We start from the raw sequence: 19,538 nt of genomic DNA, 5'->3' as shown, positions 1-19,538 counted from the left end.
CATTAGGCTTCAGTCGCTCAACTATCAGAATGATTTATAAAGGATAAAGTGAGAATAATAGAACGTGTAGAAGGCAGTGCTCCAATGAAAGCATCAGTTATTACAAAGCAGCATAGTGGGTTAATCATTGAAATGAGAAGGTTATTATTGATTTAGAAGATCAAAATAAGTATAACATTCCTATTAACCTAGTGTTGTGCAACATTAGGCGTCAGCCTTTAATATTCTTCTTTGAAATTTTTCGTGTCTTCCATATAAGCTTTTCAAATGAGTTTGTTTTTATGTTTTATTTGTTTGAATTAAAAGAAAGAACACAGTAGTTTCTGTAACTTATTATTACAGTATAGGAATATTATATTATTACACTGTATTATTATTACCACATATAAGCCATTATAGTATTGTTATTAGTATTATTGTATATGCGCTGTTCATCAGAGATCCGAGTTACTTACAAATCCGACCTAAAGATGTTCTCAGGAATGTATCTCACTGTAATCCTGGGACTGCCTGTACATATATAATGCTTGGATCTATGTAATACATAGTTGATACTTAATAAATGGCAGCTGTTATCATAGTACTATGATCCAGTCAGCTGCTAAAGCATTCTGAGTGCTACAAGCATTGTGAAGGGATGATCCCCATGCAGCATGGTAGAGTGGAAAGAACATGGATCCTGAAGGCAAGGGTTTGATCCAGAACTTCCACTTACCACCTGTATGATCTTGGGCAAAGTGCTTTTCTACCCCAACCTTTTGTGTCTTCCTCTGCAAAATGGGATAACAATACTTACACAGCAGATAGGGTTGTGCTGAGAATCAAATAAAATATTGGAGGTGAAAACACTTTGGAGAGTGTGAAGACACATTACACTATAAATTTTAACGTTTTATTATGTCAAAATTCTTTATTGCGTATGCTCTTTTTAAGCATTCCTTTGTAAAGAACTTTCCTCTTAGTTTTAAAAACAGATGCTGGCCAACTTGATGGTAAAGTTTAGAGAATATAACTGACTCTGCAGCTAGACTGGGTGCTGGAAATGAAAATAAAATTGGTAATATGAGAGCCAGGTTGCAAAAGCACTTTTAATCTAACTGTCCCTTTGAACTATTACATATACACTTCACTTAAAACTTTGTAACTAAAATGGAACAAGTCCATTTTTTATTAGAGTTATTTTTCGTCATGTAAAAAGTAGAATGATGAGTATCTTGCACATAGCAGGCTACAGGTAAATATGTATTGAATTGAATTTTGATAATACAGAGTTATTAAAAAGAGCAGATCTCTCTCATGTTAAGAAAATCTGAATCAAAATAGTAAGGAAACACTAAATCTAGACCAGTTATTCTTCATAAATGTCTATGTGCTAATAATGCCTTATCTATCTATATTATTTACTGTGTATGAAGCACTTTCATATATGCTATCTCATTTAATCCTTACAAAAATGCTGTGGGGGAAAAAAGAGGTATAATCCCAGATTTTTGGAGAAGAAATTAAAGCTCAACTAACAGGTGGTGGAAGCAGGATTTGAACTTGGTTCTGCCCTTGTTCAGAGCCTATGACCTGAAATTAGGAGGAGACTTGACCAAAGGTTTGAGCAGATCGCTGCTCCCAGTGTGACAACTATCAGATTTAACTCAGTACTCTGTGTACTAAGTGAGAATTATATTTGCATCTTTATTCCCACTTGAACAAATGAGTTGTCAGATGATGAAAACATAAGGGGAATGCCCTTATTATTTAGAACAGAGGTTGGCAAACTGTTTCTATAAAGGGCTATGTTTTAGGCGTTGCTGGCCATGTGGTTTCTGTCACAATTACTCAACTCTGCAGCTGTAGCATGAAAGTAGCCATAGATAATATGTAAATGAGGATGGATGTATCTAATAATACTTTATTAATAAAAACAGGCAGTGGCTTGGATATGGCCTGGTGGTTGTCAGTTTGTTTACCCCTGATCTAGAAAAAGAGCCAGAGGAATATAGCTGTTTAGTGTCAGTTGGTTTATCGTGATATGGAACAGTAAGCAAAAAAAAAAAAAAGAAAAGAAAAACTTTGATCTTCTCCCCACTTCTTTAATGTTCCTTTTGAAAACATTTTGCTGTTGAGTCTTAAATATAAATAAATATTTTATCCTTTGCTCTCCTAAATAATTACTCAAAACCAGTGGAATACACCTTAAATATTTTGTTGTCTATTTTTGATTTAGCACAACCCTTCTTTTATCTTTTGTACATATATATAATAAAAGTTTATTTTTGAGGTAACATAACTTTGTGTCTTTCCCTCACAATCACCTTTTACTTCTTTTATCCAGGATTAATACTTGTCATTCTTTTCAGTTATTTCTTACCGACGTTATCCTTTCTCTTGACAAACCAAAGAATTCTTAATTGCTTATATTATATTTATGATTCTGTTTCCTGCCTGCACACCATCAGAAGTAATCTTCTCTCTTGCCTCTTCCCTGAGAAACTTCCATTGCTTCTGTTTGTTTCCAGTTTCATCCAATAGTTAGTTTCCCATCTGATTTTCAGAATTTTTCCACTACGTGTCTTTCTCCCAAACTTGTGGCTTCGGATCACTTTCTTTCACTGTTCATTCTATTTCTCCTTTCTTGACCCCCCTAGCTGTTCTCCCAACCCACTAATCCCTGAAACACTACCCAGTTGGGGACCACTCTTTCACTTGGATAGTTCCATTTAACCAAGACTCCCCCTCCCTCTGATACACTTCCTCCTTTTTAAAGGGCTGACAAACAGCCGTCCTTTTCTGAGTCTGTAACTCAGGCTTAGGATGGTGAGATAATATGTAACAGTTGGGTTATGAAAAAAAACAGGTGATTTCCAATTCTGTCTGGATCTTGTACAGTTCTGAAGGATCCATGGGCAGCGACTAAATGCCATTTTCCGTGTCAATTCAAGTATCGTTCTTTTTAATTTGTCTTTGGGCTTTGCACACTCAGACTCCATTTGCTTTTGTTTACTGTTAACAGAAGCTGCAACATTCATGCAGAAATAATCATGGACTTGGCTGGTAGAACACAAGGAAGAAGAGAAAAGGGAAATAGAAAACCCCTCTGTCATTTGACTGTTCTGTCAGCATAAAAGCTAGTAGGTCTCTTCTCAGCTTAAAGAGCGGTTTTAAAGGATACTGTTGTATTTTAATTTTGAAATCAGTTTTTAGCTGGTAACTCATCAAATATGCAATGTATCATGCACATAGATATAGTGAAATAATAAGACATAAGATGGAAAATCTCTTCCGTTTGTCTTGGTGTTTGGTAATGTATGCGACCTCTCTGGGTGGTTTAAGCGGTTTAGGTGCATTCTGTGAAAAGAGAGCTTTTAATGACAAAACTAATGTGATTATCTGAGTGAGTGTGAGAGGGGTATTGAAGCCTTAGAGAAAGAAAATCTGCTAGAAAAGCTGAATGTATCTGCTTAATCCTTTCTCTAATGTGGATGCACCATCCTCTCTGAGAGAAGATTGATCTTTTTTTTTTTTTAACCTATCTTCTTTCCTTCCTCTTTTAAAAAATTTTCTTTCTGCCCCCCTTTTCTTTCTCTTATTCAAATGCTTATCTTCATTGGTAGCAACACTTAAAGCTTTTAAATAAATCATTATCTTTACTTTCTCTGGTGTATGTGGGGTCAAAGGGCAAAACCTAAATATTTGGGTGTAGATCTGATTAGTTAGGTACTAAGATTGCATGAATGCTCTGCTTTCTCCACTATTTCTATAGTCTTTAAACCCAGAATTATTAAAATGGGCATCTAATGTTCTTATTAAGGGTTTCCTGAATAGAAAGTGAATTAAGTCTGTCCATTTCAAGTGTTTATTCTTGAACCTTACATTAATCTACTATTTTACAGTTTTCCTTTTGCTATTAAACATTTAAAAAGTTTTATGACTTTATATTGCCACAGAATTCCTTCTAATTTTTTGTCTAAAATAAATAAACTTAGAAAAATATAAAGACAACCTAAGAGTAAAACCAAATTTATTTAAAAAATTAAGCATGAGAGGTGCAGGTATATTTAGGCACCGTTTGTATTATTTTTCTCTTAACTTTTTCTAAAAGTTAATTTTCTATAACGTTCAAAGTTAGGTATGTGTAGTATAGTGGTTATATATGGAAACTCCAGAGAGTCTGCATTTGAATTCCAGCTCTGCCACTTCCTTGCTATGTGGCTTTGGGCAAGTTTCTTAACCTCTCTGTGCTTTAATTTCCTCATTTGCAACTTGGGGATAATAGCAACTGTAATGCTTGTTAGGGTTGTTATGGATATTTCACAGGGTCTTGTGTATAGCAATCACTAAATTAATGCTAATTATATAACAGTAGTAGGTATTATCGTTACTATGTAACATCAGGGAGGCAGATTATTATACCAAGACTTTTTGATGAAAAAAGACTTTTTCATGAAAGTCTAAGTTCGGACCTATTTTCATACTTGTTTTTTTTCCATGTCAGATGGGCAATGTGCCGACAGTGGAACAAGGTTTAAGGGAGGCACATCTCACACGTGAACGTGAATACTCAACCATCACTCTTCCTGTATTCATACTTTTTAAATTGTGTATCTGTAGCCAGACATCTCTGAGCTTGTTTTCTCCTCTATGAAATGGGAATGGACATTATATAATATGTTGCTCCCTGGGTCACTGTGGGGAAAGAACCTGGCCTCAAGGAATAGTCAATAGTTGTACTAGCAACCTCAGCCCCAGCTGTTCCCATATCAGGGCATTTATGGCATAAGTAGGAATGATGTGCCTTATGTAGAGATTATTTAGAAGAGGCAGTTTGCTAGTGCTTACAAAATAAATAGAAAGTACAGTTACCCAGGTGTTGAGTATTTGGACGGAGGTGGTTGGTAGGGACTCTTTCCTTGTCTGATTAGATCAGAGTCTGTGTAAACAGTCAACAGGCCAAGTGCTTGCCCTCATCAAGGGGGAGTGCTAATCTGCAAACTGTGAAGTTTAATCTGAAGTATTATATGAGGTTGAACCAATATTGCTGATATTTGACTGTGTTAGACTTATAAATTGTGGGAATTTCACATGGTTTAACTTAGTATTTACGTGTTTTATGCATCCTACAGATCTTTGATAAAAGTATGTGAATATCTCCTTGTGAACTTCTACAGTCCTTGAATAAGCATGAGAATAAGGCTGGTCTTGCTAGTATGATTTCAGCATTTTTTGAAACTTCATTCATTCTGCTACCAAAATTGTTAAGGATGTGCATGGAGATATTAGTGATTGTGTTCTTTATGCTAGAGAATTATGCTCGGATCCAAAGAATCTTTTAGTTAGAAAAGAACTTTAAAACCATCTAAAATAAAATTCCCATAGTAAATTTGCAAATATTTTTGCAAAAAGGTTTTTAAGTGACATTTTTTCAGGCCACCTATCAAGCAGACCAGTAGAATTATAAATTGATACTTCCTTTCTGTAAGGCAGTTTGACAGGATGTACCAAAGGCGTTAAAAATGTTTATCTCCTTTGAACCAGTAATTCCTCTAAGAATTTATCTATCTCAAGAAAACAATTAAGGATATATGTAAAGATTTAGCCCTAAAGATATTTACTGTAGCCTTATTTGTAATAATGAAAGGTTGGGAAGGATGCAAATGACCAATTTTAGGATTGCTTCAACTATTCTTCAACTCCCCATCCTGACTGCTCCCCTTGGGATTTTCTAACATTGGTCAGAGTCCTTCTTAAGGTATGGTGCTCAGAACTGGATCCAGTACCCCAAGGGTGATCTGACCTCACGGAGGACAGTGGGCCCAGGATTGCCCTTAATCTGGACATGGAATTTCTATCAGCAGAGGCCAAGTTTCTGACCACGATGTTCTCTCTGTGTAACTGGAGCTGCCAAAACCCAATTATTGTCAGCCAGTGCCAGTCTCCCGCCCTGCTTGTGTCTTTTAAAGAGTGACAGTAACTGCTATTTGTGGAGATGGCTATTCATAGGGACTCCTTTTCTTTGCTTGACAGAGGCTCAGTGTTCTAAGCTGCAAGAGGGGCTCTGATGCCAGCATGTGAGTCACACTCACTTGCTACTGTTCTTTTCCAGAGTTTTGGGCCACTTGTTGCTGCATATCAGTACGTACTACGCCCCTGCCCAGCTTGCATTTTCCCCCTGCCTCATCTACTATGCTGCGCTTGAACATAACGCTATTCTCTGCATTCCACGTGTCTACTCTGTAGTTTTGTGCCGCATTTTGAAAGAGCTGAATCTGCTGTTGGTGTCCAGAGTCAGGAAAGAATGCTGATCAACTGTTGGCGGTAGATAGTTGGCAATCTTGTGATTGGTTCTTGATTTTTATATTGTCTTGAGTATTTCTTACTGGCATATTTCTTAGGAACATTTTCTGAGAAAAGTGCTATGCAAATGTTAGTTTTTTTTTTTACTTACCGTGAATAATTGAAAGTTGTCAAAATAGTAAAATACTGTTTTGACTTTTAATTTTTCTTTAATTTGCATTTCCTTATTGCTTTAGGCTTGATCGGGTTGCAAAGCTTTCGGTTAAGCTCAATTCTGTTTCTTCATGTACATCCTAAACCCTGGTATACCTTATTCGTATGACCTCACAGCTACTTTTTAAAGGTATATCTTATGATTTGAATATCTTAATTTCTGTCTTTTTTCACACTCAGCATTTCTGGAAACTTATTGGGAATGGTGCACATTCTATCTTCCTTTTGGCAAGTCCATTGCAGTTGAGCATGTTAAAGGCTGTGAGAAATCCTGCAGTTAAGAAAATGGTTCACATTTACTAATACAACATTTCTTAAAATTATTTGACTAAGAAATCTTTTTTCTCAAAGTGCCAATTAATATTTTATAGAAATATGATTGTACAGAATACATTTGGGGAGAGATGTCGGATTTTCCCTACAATTCATTTCTCTGTCTTTTCAAGTTTCCCTTTTTTTCGGGAAAGTGTTGCAGGCACCTGGTAGCAGGTAGAATTGTGACGAGGGGCCCGGTTTGCTTGTAGCTTCTTACATCCTTTCTTAGTAGCGTCCTTTCCTGTCTGGGAGCATGTCCCCAGCCCAGGCCTTGTTGTCACTCCTCCTGGGCTCCTTTTTCCTGGCTCCTTCTTGGATTTGTCTCTTTTTTGTCAGAACTTGCCTATTACATATATTTTTTCCATATGAAATGGGAAAGGACCAGATCACTGAATTCATGTCAGTGTGTTAATAGAGGATGTGAACTTAATGTGTTTCCTTGCCACAGAGGCTATTTGCTGTTGTACAAGTGGATACTTCCTAAGCTGTGTAGCATAATGGATAAGATGTATATTTCAGACACAGAGGGACAAATCTAGGGCCTATCATTTACTGGCTGAGTGACGCTAAATAAGTTGATTTAGCCTAATAATTAGTTTCTTCCTATAAAATAGTAGACAATAATCTATCCGATAGAGCTTTTTGAGGATTAAATAGTGTAAAGGTTATAAACCCAGGGTTAACTAATCAGTAGCTATTGTTGTTGTTATTTAGCTAGGATCCCATTGCTTGTGATGTTTCCCCAACATTTTTTTATGAAAAATTTCAAATATACAGACAAGTTAAAATAATCAGACCGTGAATACTCATAAACCTACCACCTAAATTCTATAAATAATATTTTGTTATATTTGATTTATCACATATCCATTCATTCACCTATCTATCCCTTTATCTATCTTATTTTTTTAATGCACTTTTAAGTAAGTTGCAGACATCTTCCCCATAAAGACTTCAACTTTATTATTATTAACTGGAGTTCAATATTTGTTTATGATTCTTCTTTTGGGGGAGGGTATAAAATCTAGATACATTGAAATGCACAAATTGTAAGTATGCCATTTGTTATGTAACCCAGACCTCTATGAAGATACAGAATATTTCTGTACCCCAGAAATTTCCCTATGCCCCAGCCTAGTCAGTCCCTACCTTTACTCCTAAACCTGAGTATTGCCTGTGATTTTTAGACCTAGAATTTCAGGCACTAATTATATGCTAGTGATGGGACTATTTGGGCGCTGGGGAGTTACAGGATATGCTTTTATCACATCACAGATATTGAAGTTTCATGTAGCTTTTCCATAAGAAATTATAACATTTGCATTTTCATAAAAATATAATCATTCAGCAAACATCTAGTTACCAGATATTAATATATTGCTAAGTGCGGAAGGAGACATTCTGGAATCAAGTGAGCATAATAGAGCATTACAGGGGCTCTGACAGAAATAGGTACAGGGTATAGTGGAGGCACCAAGAAGGGATTGGTTTGGTTCTTCCCAACTTGGACACTTAGGCAAGGATGGCCTCAGAGAGGAGGTGATATTTGAGCTGAATATTGTAAAAGATGAGTTGGTGTTTGCCAGGCGATAGTGGAGTAGGAGAGTGGGAAAAGGGCATGAGCAAGGGCAAAAAGGAAGGAAGGAGTTTGGTGTGGTGGGGAGTGGTTTGCTAGGCTGGAGCAAAGGCAGCAAAGAGGAACCTAGAGTGGTAGGTGGAGAAGACTTTGCATACCATGCAAATGGCTTTGGTTTATTTCTGTAGCCTGGGGAGTAATTTAAGAGGTTTATAAAGGATATTATACTCAAGAGTGAAGTTAGATGTTTAAAAATATTTTATGATCAAATCAAAATCATATTTCTTCTTTGTGTTATTAAACTATCACTCATTTTATATTTATGTTCTGACTCTTCCCTGTTTCTCTCTCTAAAATGATAGGTAGTGTGCCAGTATTTGAGAAATCCCAATATATCTGATTCACTGCTGCTGCAGAATATTTTCCAGGCTCTGAATGTGTATTATAATTATTCTGGCCAGGCGAAATGCCTGAATATTTCAGAGACAACAACTACTAGTCTGGGATCCCTGGGTTGGAGCTATCAGGTAAGTGTATATAATTTCCTCAAACGGAACTTACTTTTCACTGGTACGATTGTACTGCAACAGAGTACACAAGGTTTTGTCACCTAATCCGGATCCAGTTCTGGCTCTGTTACCTTACACTGTGAGACCCTAGACAAGTTTCCTTGTTCATTCTTTCATTTAATCATTGCCAAATATATATTTAGTGCTTACCATGTGTCAGGCACTCTTCTAGACTTCATAAGTCCTATAAAAGAAGCATAAAAGAGAGGGAGACTAATTTGACTTTCTCTGAGCCACCATTCCTTCATCTGCACAGTGAGCCTAATAATGATATTTTCCTTGCAGAGTTGTTTTGAGGATTAAATGTGATAATTTATGTTAAAGAAAGCAGTTTATGGAATGTGTAGTCCTAACTTCTGTGACTTCTCAGCCAAGCCTTTCTGTGTGTAATGAGAGGTTGGGTGTCATAGAAGTAAAGAGCAGGGGCTCTGAAGCTGGCTTGCCTGAGTTCAAACCTGCCTTTGCTATTTACCACCCGTATGACTTTGGATATTTTATTTAACCTCTTTTTGTCTTATTTTCTCATTGAATCCTCTCTTGATTTGCTTCTTAGGCTTGCACAGAAATGGTCATGCCTTTTTGTACCAATGGTATCGATGACATGTTTGAACCTCGCTTGTGGAACTTGAAGGAATTTTCTGATGACTGTTTTAGCCAGTGGGGTGTGAGACCGAGACCTTCCTGGATCACTACCGTGTATGGGGGCAAAAACATCAGTTCACATACGAACATAGTTTTCAGGTGAGTTTTAGCTGGTCTAAAGAGAAATTTTGATTGATGGAGACATTTGTAGAAGAGCTAAGGAAATAGAACCAGGGAAATGGTGGACAATAAAACTATAAAGAATACAACAGGGGTACCCATCATGTTTTCCTACTTCTTGAAAGACAGAGGATACTGAGAAGAGATATGATGTTATGCCCTGTTACCAGTATACTTTATTAAAGGCTTAAAAAACTATAGCAACACAATTTTTAAATAGTAAAAAAAAACCTCTCCAGCACAAAATTAAGCATCACCTGTTGTTCTCAATTTGTCTTGTTATTGTTGTTAATGATCATAAAAATTTTTCAGTATTTATTTGACAAACTTTTTAAATGCTCATACTGTTTTGTTCCAAGTACTGTATGAGGCACTTTAAATAACTTACCTAGTTGAATCCTCACAACAACTTCGTGAGTAGTTGTTATAGACACTTTTTTACTAAGGAGGAAACTGAAGATCACTGTGTTCAGTCACTTGCCAAGCTCATCCAGCTTTGTTTTAGTTACTAAATGATAAAGCCAGATTTCTATGTTGGCCTGCCCGACTACAAACCTCACGTTTGTTCTTCTATGTTAACTGCCCCTTAAGAAGTGACATATTTGCAATTGGTTCATATTAGAGTTAACTGAGTAGACTCTATCTGACTGTGACTTCAAAATTTCCATGTTCTATATTAGCTTGAACATTAGGTTGTCAGCTCTTAAGGTAGCAACTAGTTAATCAAACATTTCTCTAAATCTATATGAAAAAAGGAAAGAGATACCACTATATACCTCTTAACCAGAGCTATTGCTTAAATTGTTAATGTCATTTTTTTACAAGCTCTTTTAAACAAAAGTCAGATTTGGTCTTTGGTACATAGCCAGTAGTTTTTAGGAGTGAGGAGTACTGCTTGCTTGGAGCTTGACTTTCTGAGTTTAGGCTGGTGGCACTTTCCACTTTGCAAAAAAGCTTCTGACTTATTGGATTCTTGCTATTTTCTAACCCAGCAGGATACCTGTCTCCAAATAAAAGATGAGACACTTTAGTGGCAAACTTAAAGATTCTTTTTGTTTAATTTCCTTAAATCATATTCCTTGTCCCCTACAGGATTCTTCAAAACTATATCCTTCAACTTAGTCTTTATAAAGTTACAGTTGAGAAAATTAATCTGCTTAGGGTATTTAAGGAAGCTGTGCCAAATTTAGGGTGTTTGAAATCAGGAAAACTTGAAAGGACTGAAAAACACCAAAGTATAAGCCTTTCATCTGTCTTAGTCTATTAGTGCTGCTATAACAAAAATACCTGAGACTGGGTAATTTATAAGCAGCATAAATTTATCGCTCACAGATATGGAGGCTGGGAAGTCCAAGATCAAGGCCCTGGCAGCTTCAGTGTCTGGTGAGGCCCTGGTCTCTGCTTCCAAGATGGTACCTTGGAGGCAGCATCCTCACATGGCAGAAGGCTGAAGGACAAAAGGGGCCTGGGCCTGTTTCCTCTAGCCCTTTTATAAGGCACTAATCCGTTCATGTGGGTGGAACCCTCGTAACAATCACTTCCCCAAAGGCCCCACCTCTTAATACTACCACAATGGGGATTAAGTTTCAACACATGAATTTTGGGGGACAGTCAGACCATAGATGTCTCAAAGCTCATCTTTATTCCATCAGAGGAGGAAGTACTCTGTCAATTTCTTGTTTTGCTTTAGGAGCTTATCTTCATGGAGTATTTACACAAATTTTCTAGCATTCTGAACTTTAAGCTCATCCATCTTTGCTTTGACCCTACAAAGCTGAAATTCAAGTTGAATTGTTAAGTAGAGTCTTTAATTTTTGTATGTGGTTTTAATATATGAGTTTTGGTCAAATACATTATCCTTTTTTATTGGTTTTCACCATTACAGATAAGTATTTCAGTTATCCATTTGTTCTTTTATATTATTTTTCTCAAGCTATTAAAATCATCATCATCATTGTCATCATTAGAGGAGGGGGCATATTTCATGAGAAAAGTTTTGGGAATAGAACAGAAGTCAGTAAATGGAAATTACAGCTCAGCATAACAAACTTTTAAGCTCAGTGTAAGAAAGGTCTTGCAAAAAGAGCTATGCAGAGGTAGAATGAGCTGTCTAAAATAAAATTACTTGTTCTTTGATTCTCAGTTTTATCTTCTGTGAAATGAGAATAATAATACCACTCATTCCATGAAGGTGTTTTGATGCTTAAAAGAGTTAACCCAGCAAAGTACTTGACCCAGACCTGGCTAATATATATGCTCAAAAAATATTTGTTGAATGAGTAAATGAATGTACACTCTCCACGTTGCACTTTATGTTCGAGCCACAGGGAACAGAATATTTGGCCCTGAATGTCCTTTCCCTTCCTCTTTTTCCTCTTTTCTTAAGAATCAGGCCTCCTCCAAGAAATCTTCCTTGACTCCTCCAGGGAGGATATGTTTCTGCTACCTCCTTATTTCCCCAAGCACCTGTGAATACCACTTATCACTCTGTGTGGAAATAATCTGTTTGTGTTTCTCTCTGCCCAGTGAGATTGTGATCTTCTCATTGTCAGGTACCTCATCTTAATCATGTGTGTGCCTTTAGCACCTGCTACAGTGACTGGCACATAATGGTTGCCCATTAATTTTGTGTGTTGATAAGGATGAGTAATGAAATATACAGCTCAGGAAGGCTTCAGAAGCATGTCAAAGTTTAAAGGCAAGACTGCGTGAAGATGCTGGTTTATCTTTCTGCAGTGGCAAGTCTACTTTTACAAAGAAATCTTTTTCTGTAGGCTGCTATGTATGAAAAATCCAGTGTAAAATTTTCAAGTTATCAAAAAATTCAAAGTTTTCCTGCTTTTCTGAAGAAAGCACATTCCCAAAGTAAAGGAGCAGCCTCAGGAGTCTCTGTTCTGTGTACTTAGTGGCTACCAGCTATAAAACATTTCTGGGTGATAAATAAGGAAATGTCCAAGGAACCCTGTAGAAAGTATCTTTGTGACAGACTTCTCTCCTTAGGTTGCCCCGCACAAATCCAAGTGTGACTGCTTTTCTGGTTGGAAGGGTCAGTCAGTGATTGTTGGATTGGAGATTTGCCAGCGAAGGCTTTGAAGTCAGGTAGACCTTGATGCCATTCTGCTTCTTCCCTGAATTAGCTGCATGACCTTGGGCAAACTGCCAATTTATATAAGTTAAAAATAATAATGACTATCTAACAGGGTTATTTCATGGAGTAAAGAGATTATTGTGGAAGTAAACACCTGAAAGTAGGGATTTTGTCAGTTTTGTTCACTGTTGAATCCCCTGTGCCCAATCAGTGCCTCATATATAGTAGGCACTCAGTAAGCGTTTGTTGAATGAATGAGGCCTTAATAAACAGTAGCTGTTAATAGTCTCATGTCAGCAATTTTTTTTTTTAATTTCACAGTAGTTTTGTCAGAAGGATTTATTTTCTTTCCCAGCCCATAGACATTATTTTACCAACAGTCATTCTCATTTATTTAAACGTAAATCCAAAAGAGTATCCCTGAGGAGCTGGTTGGTTTAACATCATTTCTCAGGCAAATTAATTGTTGCCAGCGATGAAGTGAGGCTCCCTGTTGGGAATTTTACCCAGGCTTCTAGATCCTCTCATGAAAGCAGGTTTTTTTTTTTGTTTTTTTTTTTTTTGTAGATTTCCCAATGATTGGTTTAGCTTTCACATGTCTAGGACCAAGAAATTCAAGTCCATGTGCATCTTAGGTCTCTCAGCAACTCCAAACACTGTTGCTAAGCCACTAGGCTATTTCAGATGACCTTTTAAATCAAATGCAGTTTGCTTATTATGTGGCTGTTGGGATAGCTTTTTTGTTTTGCAAATAATGGAGAGTTTCCTATCTGGGTTGGGCCTGTCAAATTGGAATAATGATAAAGGCTATTTGTTTACTTAAGAGAATCCAACTCCTTGTGTACTTTACTTTAAAAATTTATCTGGTAGTTGAAAACTAAAGCTTCTATTCTGCATGGGAGTTTTCCTTTTTGTTTTTAATAAAACAAAAAAAGTACATTTTTGGAGCTTTTTTTAAATTTTAAATTTTGTTTGTTTGTTTGTTTTTAGAGATGAAGTCTCACTGTGTCACCCAGGCTAGAGTTCAGTGGCTATTCACAGGTGCAATTGTAGTACACTGCGGCCTGGAATGGACTGATATTTTTTCAGCAAAAATGTTATTAAGTTGCAATTGAATGGAACATGGACTTTCAGTGTATTTCTTTTATTTTTTATTTTTATTTTTTTATTTTGGAAACAGAGTCTCACTCTGTTGCCCAGGCTGGAGTGCAGTGTGGCGTCTCATTATAGCTCACTGCAACCTGGAACTCCTGGGCTCACGTGATCTTCCTGTCTCAGCCTCCCAAGTATCTGGGACTACAGCCTGTGCCACCACACCTGGCTAATTTTTCTATTTTTTGTAGAGATGGGATCTCACTCTTGCTCAGGTTGGTCTACAACTCCTGGACTCAAGCAATACTCCTGCCTGGGCCTCTCAAAGTTCTGGGATTACAGGCGTGAGTCACCACACCTGGCTAAAAGTGTATTTCAAACATACATATCGGTGATGTACCTAAGTGTTTATTTTCTCATTTAATTTGTACATTTACCTAGAAGAAGTTGATCAAATTAGTATTCTGAGCAAATTTTTATGAGAAACACTTTCACATCCATTTTCATGATTCATTTAACTCTCAGAGGTGTTAATACTATCATGCTTACAGAATATGATAATAATTATAATTATACTGCATGTTTGTGTAGTATTTTATGATTTATACCTATTTCTACATTTATTACTTAACTTGAGCCTCACAATATCTCTGTGAGAAAGAGGCATTATCTTTCTTGAAAAAATTTTTTTTCTATAATACACATGGGAATCAAGGTTCACAGGGGTCAGTTAACTTACCCAGGGTCATGCAGCTAGTAAGGATATAAAACTTAGACCTGCTGACTTAATTTATTGTTCTTTTCACTACTACACACAGTTGAAGGTCAGTCTCTGTTTATTTGTATTAATCATTTATGTCAACTCTGCTTTCCCATGTAAAAAGTACTGAAGTGACCTACAACATGTTCATGAACTTATGTATTTATAGATGTATATGTAAGGTACCCAGTACTAGGTAACAGACAACTAGACACTTAAATTCTTTTTTCATTCACTCAGCAAATATTTGTTTGGCTCCTACTGTGAGCCAAGTCTGGTTCCGGAAACTGGGAGGATATAGAAATAAACAAAACAGACAAAAATCCCTGCTCCGTCCTCATGGAGTTCTAGTTTGAGAGATAAGATAGGGAATAAAACAAGATAGCACCTATAAACATGTTATAAGGATCTAAGTGCTAAGAAGAAAAAGATAAACCAGGAAAAGGGGCTATGTTGGAATTTTAGATTAGAGTGACAGGGAAGACCTCACCCAGGGGTAACTTTTGAAAAATGACCTGGAGGAAGTAAAGGAGCTAACCATTAGGTTGATGGGCTGAGAGGAATAAGCAAGGGCAAAAGCATTGAGAGGTAAATGTCCCCAGCATGTTCTCCTTCAGCTGGAGGAAGGAGAGATCAGTGTGGCTGGAGTGGAGTCAGTAAGGGAGAGAGCAGCAGGAGATTATATCAAAGACGTAGAGAGCAGAGGGCCTGGGTCAGTAGAGACTTGTTGGTTCTAATAAGGACTTAGGTTTCTACTGTGAACAAGATGGAAAAACTTGTAGTGGTTTGAGCAGAGCAGTGACATAATCTGGTTCAGTTTTTAAAAGGATCACGTTGGCTGCTCTAATTGATACTAAATTGTAGGGGTCAAGAGTAGAAGCAGGAAGATCAGTTAAAAGGCTATTCCAGTAATTCAGGGTAGAAAGAATGGTGACTTCGATCAGGGTGGCAGCAGTGGAGGTGGTGAAAAGTTAGATTCTGGGTGTATTTGAAGATACAGCTGACAGGATTTGTTGACAGGCTGTGTGTTAAACAAACAGAATATTAAAAGGTGACACCAAACTTTTTGGCCTGAGCAGCTAGAAGGATAGAGTTGCCATTAATAGAGATTGGGCACTATGTTGAATAGAAGTAGAGATATAGGGCAGCCTTGTCTAGTTCCGGTTCTAAGTGGGAATGGTTTCGATTTTTCCCCATTCGATATGATATTGGCAGTGGGTTTGTCATAAATGGATTTGATAATTTTAAGGAATGAGCCGTCTATGCCTATTTTGATGAGAGTTTTTATCATAAAGGTGTGTTGGACTTTGTCAAATGCTTTTTCTGCATCTGTTGAAAGAATCACATGGTCTTTGTTCTTGCTTTTATTTATGTGGTGAATTGCATTTATAGATTTGCATATGTTAAACCAGCTTTGCATCCCTGGAATAAAGCCCACCTGGTCATGGTGAATTATTTTTTTGATGTGCTGCTGAATTCTATTTGCTAAAATTTTGTTGAGAATTTTTGCATCTATATTCATAAGGGATATTGGTCTGAAGTTTTCTTTTTTTGTTGTGTCCTTTCCTGGCTTTGGTATCAAGGTGATACTGGCTTTGTAGAATGAGTTAGGAAGGATACCACCTTTCTCGATATTGTGGAATAATTTCTGTAGTATAGGTGTGAGTTCTTCTTTGAATGCTTGGTAAAACTCTGAAGTGTAGCCATCTGATCTGGAACTTTTACGTTTTGAGAAGTTTTTGATTGCTGCTCCAATTTCCGAGCTTGAGATTGGTCTATTCAGATATTCTGTTACCTCCTGGGTGAATTTAGGAAGGTTGTATGTTTCCAGGAATTTGTCCATTTCCTCCTTGTTATATAGTTTTTGGGCATATAGGTTTTTATAGTAATCAAAAATAATGTTTTGTATTTCCGTGGTATCTGTTGTGACCTCTCCTTTTTCATTTTTGATTGAGTTTATTAGAGACTTTTCCCTTTGGATTCTAGTCAATCTAGTAAGAGGGGTGTCAATTTTGTTTATCTTTTCGAAAAACCAGCTTTTGGTTTTGTTGATCTTCTGTATAGTTCTCTTGTTCTCAATTTTGTTTAGTTCTGCTTTGATCTTAGTTATTTCTTTTCTTCTACGTGGATTGGGATTGGTTTGCACTTCCTTTTCCCATTCCTTGATTCTATTTATTAGGTTGTCGATTTCTAAACTTTCTATTGTAAGGATGTGGAAACAACCCAAGTGCCCGTCAATCCATGAGTGGATTATTAAAATTTGGCATATGTATACAATGGAATATTACTCAATCATAAGAGACGACAGTGATCTAGCACCTCTTATACTTTCCTGGATTAAACTTAAGCCCATTATCCAAAGTGAGGCACCACAAGATCGGAAGAATGGGCTCCACTTGTACTCGTCATCAAATTGGTACTAACTGATCAACACGAGGGTGATCACGTGGCAGTAATACTCTCCAGGGATTAGGGAGATGGGGGGGTAAACCCGCAACTAAAGGACACGGGGAGCATTGTAGGGGGAAGGGCATGCCTATAACCCTCGCTTGGGTGAGGCAAAGACATGAAGTGTAACCATAATGTTTGTACCCTCATAATACCCTGAAATAATAAAAAAAAAATTAACAACAAAAATTGTAAAACTGTAGAAGCTTTCTAGCTGTAAAATAAACTTAATTTTCAAGGAAATAAAATAGAGATTGGGAAGATGGTGGGCGGGGTTGGCTGGCATTTGGGGAGTATCAGGAACTCAGTTTTGGACCTGGTAAGTTTGAGATGTCTAATTTGACTTCCATGTAAAAATGTCAAGTAGACAGTTGAATTTTGGTTCTGAAGTTTAGGGGAAAGGTCCCGACTAGAGATATTATTTGGTAGTCTTCTGTGTATAGATTGTACTTATAACTGAGAGGTTTTTTATGATTATGCAATGTATGGGAATAATTTTATATACATGAAGTTTTTTTGGTTCAGTCTTTGTAAACAATACCAGCAAAATGGACTGTGCATTAAACAAATGTCAGAACACACATAACAATGTTCTGCAAGTGATTTCAAGTGGTATGTAGATGAGATATACCAAGAGGTGTCATGTAAGGGGAAAGTGCCATGGGGCAAGTACTTAGATCCAGGTATTTCAGTGCCAGTTTTATTCTGATGAATCTGCATTTCCATGAGATAAGGTAGATGAGAGCTAAACCTGGGACTGGGACACAGGTGTGTCTGATCCTGAAGCTCATATTCTTCTGACTCTGCACACAAATCAACATATGAGCTGTTGACTTCCAACGGCAATCATGTGTCTATGAAATGCAATGTATAATAGTATACAATTGCACATTGAACTAGAGTTGTAAGACCTGAGTTTGAATTTCAGACTTGCCAAGCTGAATGATTTGGGCAAGGCTTTTGACCTCTTTGGGCATTAATTTTCTTATCTATAAAAGGGTTGTAATTAAACCTACTTCCTAGGGTTGTTATAATGATCAAATGTGAAAGGCTTTGTAAATTCTAAACCACTCTAGCATGTGTGGAGTTAATACTACTAGGGAGCAATTTGATTTACAGTAGCATCAAGAATAAAACACTTAGGGACAAACTTAAGAAAAGAAGTGTAAGATGTGTACATTGAAAACTATAAAACATTGTTGGAAGAAATTAAAAATCACTTTAAATGGAAAGACATCTCATGTTCACGTATTGGAAGAGGTAATATGGTTAATATTAAGGTGGTAATACTCCTCAAATTGATCTACAGATTCAATGCAATCTCTATCAAATTTCCACCTGGCTTTTTTGCAGAAATTAACAAGCTGATCCTAAAATTCATGTAAAAATACAAGGGACCCAAAATAGCCAAAACAATCTTGAAAAGGAAGGACAAATATGAAGAACACACACTTCCTGATTTCAAACTTATTACAAAAGTACAGTAATCAATACAGCATGATACTGGGATAAGAATAGACATGTAGATAAATAGAAGAGAATTGAGAGTACAGAAGTCAACCCTCATATGTATGGTCAATTGATTTTCAACAAGAGTGCCAGGGCAGTTCATTATGAAAAAAATATGCTTTTCAACAAATGATGCTGATAAAACTGTACATTCACATGCAAAAGAATGAAGTTGGATTCCTGTTTCATACCATACAAAAAAATTAACTCAAAATAGACCAAAGGTTTAAGAGCTAAAACTATAAAATTCTTAGAAGAAAACATAAGAATAAATTTTATGACTGTGGGTTAGCCAGTAGTTTCTTAAATATAATACCAAAAACATGAACAACAACAAAAAATAGATAAATTGGACTTCATGAAAATGAAAAACTTCTGTGCTACAAGTGATACTATCAAGAAAGTTAAAAGATAGCATACAGAATGGGAGAAAATATTTGCAAATCATGTATTTGATAAGGGACTTGTATCCAGAATATATAATGAAGTCTTACAACTCAAAAACAAAAAGATATATAAAACCCAGTTAAAAAATGAGCAAGGATCTGAGTAGACAGTTTTCCAAAGAAGATGTACCAATGGCCAATCAGCACATGAAAAGATGGTCAGTACCATCAGTCTCTTGGGAAATGCTAATCAAAACCACAATGGGCCCAGATATAAAACCATCCTCATATAGCCATCTAATCTTTGACAAAGCAGACAAAAACATACACTGGGGAAAAGAATCTTTATTCAATAAATGGTGCTGAGCATGTAGAAGACTGAATCAGGATCCACATCTTTCACCTCTCACAAAAATCAACTCACGCTGGGTAACAGATTTAAACCCAAGGAGTGAAACTATTAGAATTCTAGAGGAAGATGTTGGAAATACTCTTCTAGACATTGGCCTAGGCAAAGAATTTATGAAGAAGACCC

The 19,538-nt window shown here is 36.7% G+C and overlaps 1 protein-coding gene across 1 annotated transcript in view; it reads left to right on the top strand.

Annotated features, from left to right (window-relative positions):
* PRCP (prolylcarboxypeptidase (angiotensinase C)) overlaps positions 1 to 19,538 on the top strand; it is a 65,968-nt gene that overhangs the window by 43,633 nt on the left and 2,797 nt on the right. The window contains exons 7-8 of the mRNA XM_012641797.1: positions 8,752 to 8,916; positions 9,512 to 9,699. Coding sequence (XP_012497251.1) covers positions 8,752 to 8,916; positions 9,512 to 9,699 — 353 coding nt within the window. The remainder of the gene's footprint in view (positions 1 to 8,751; positions 8,917 to 9,511; positions 9,700 to 19,538) is intronic.

This window comes from Propithecus coquereli, unplaced genomic scaffold (assembly GCF_000956105.1).
Source record: "Propithecus coquereli isolate 6110/MARCELLA unplaced genomic scaffold, Pcoq_1.0 Scaffold170, whole genome shotgun sequence".
Classification (NCBI taxonomy): domain Eukaryota; kingdom Metazoa; phylum Chordata; class Mammalia; order Primates; family Indriidae; genus Propithecus; species Propithecus coquereli.
This window is presented reverse-complemented; position numbering and strand designations above follow the sequence as displayed.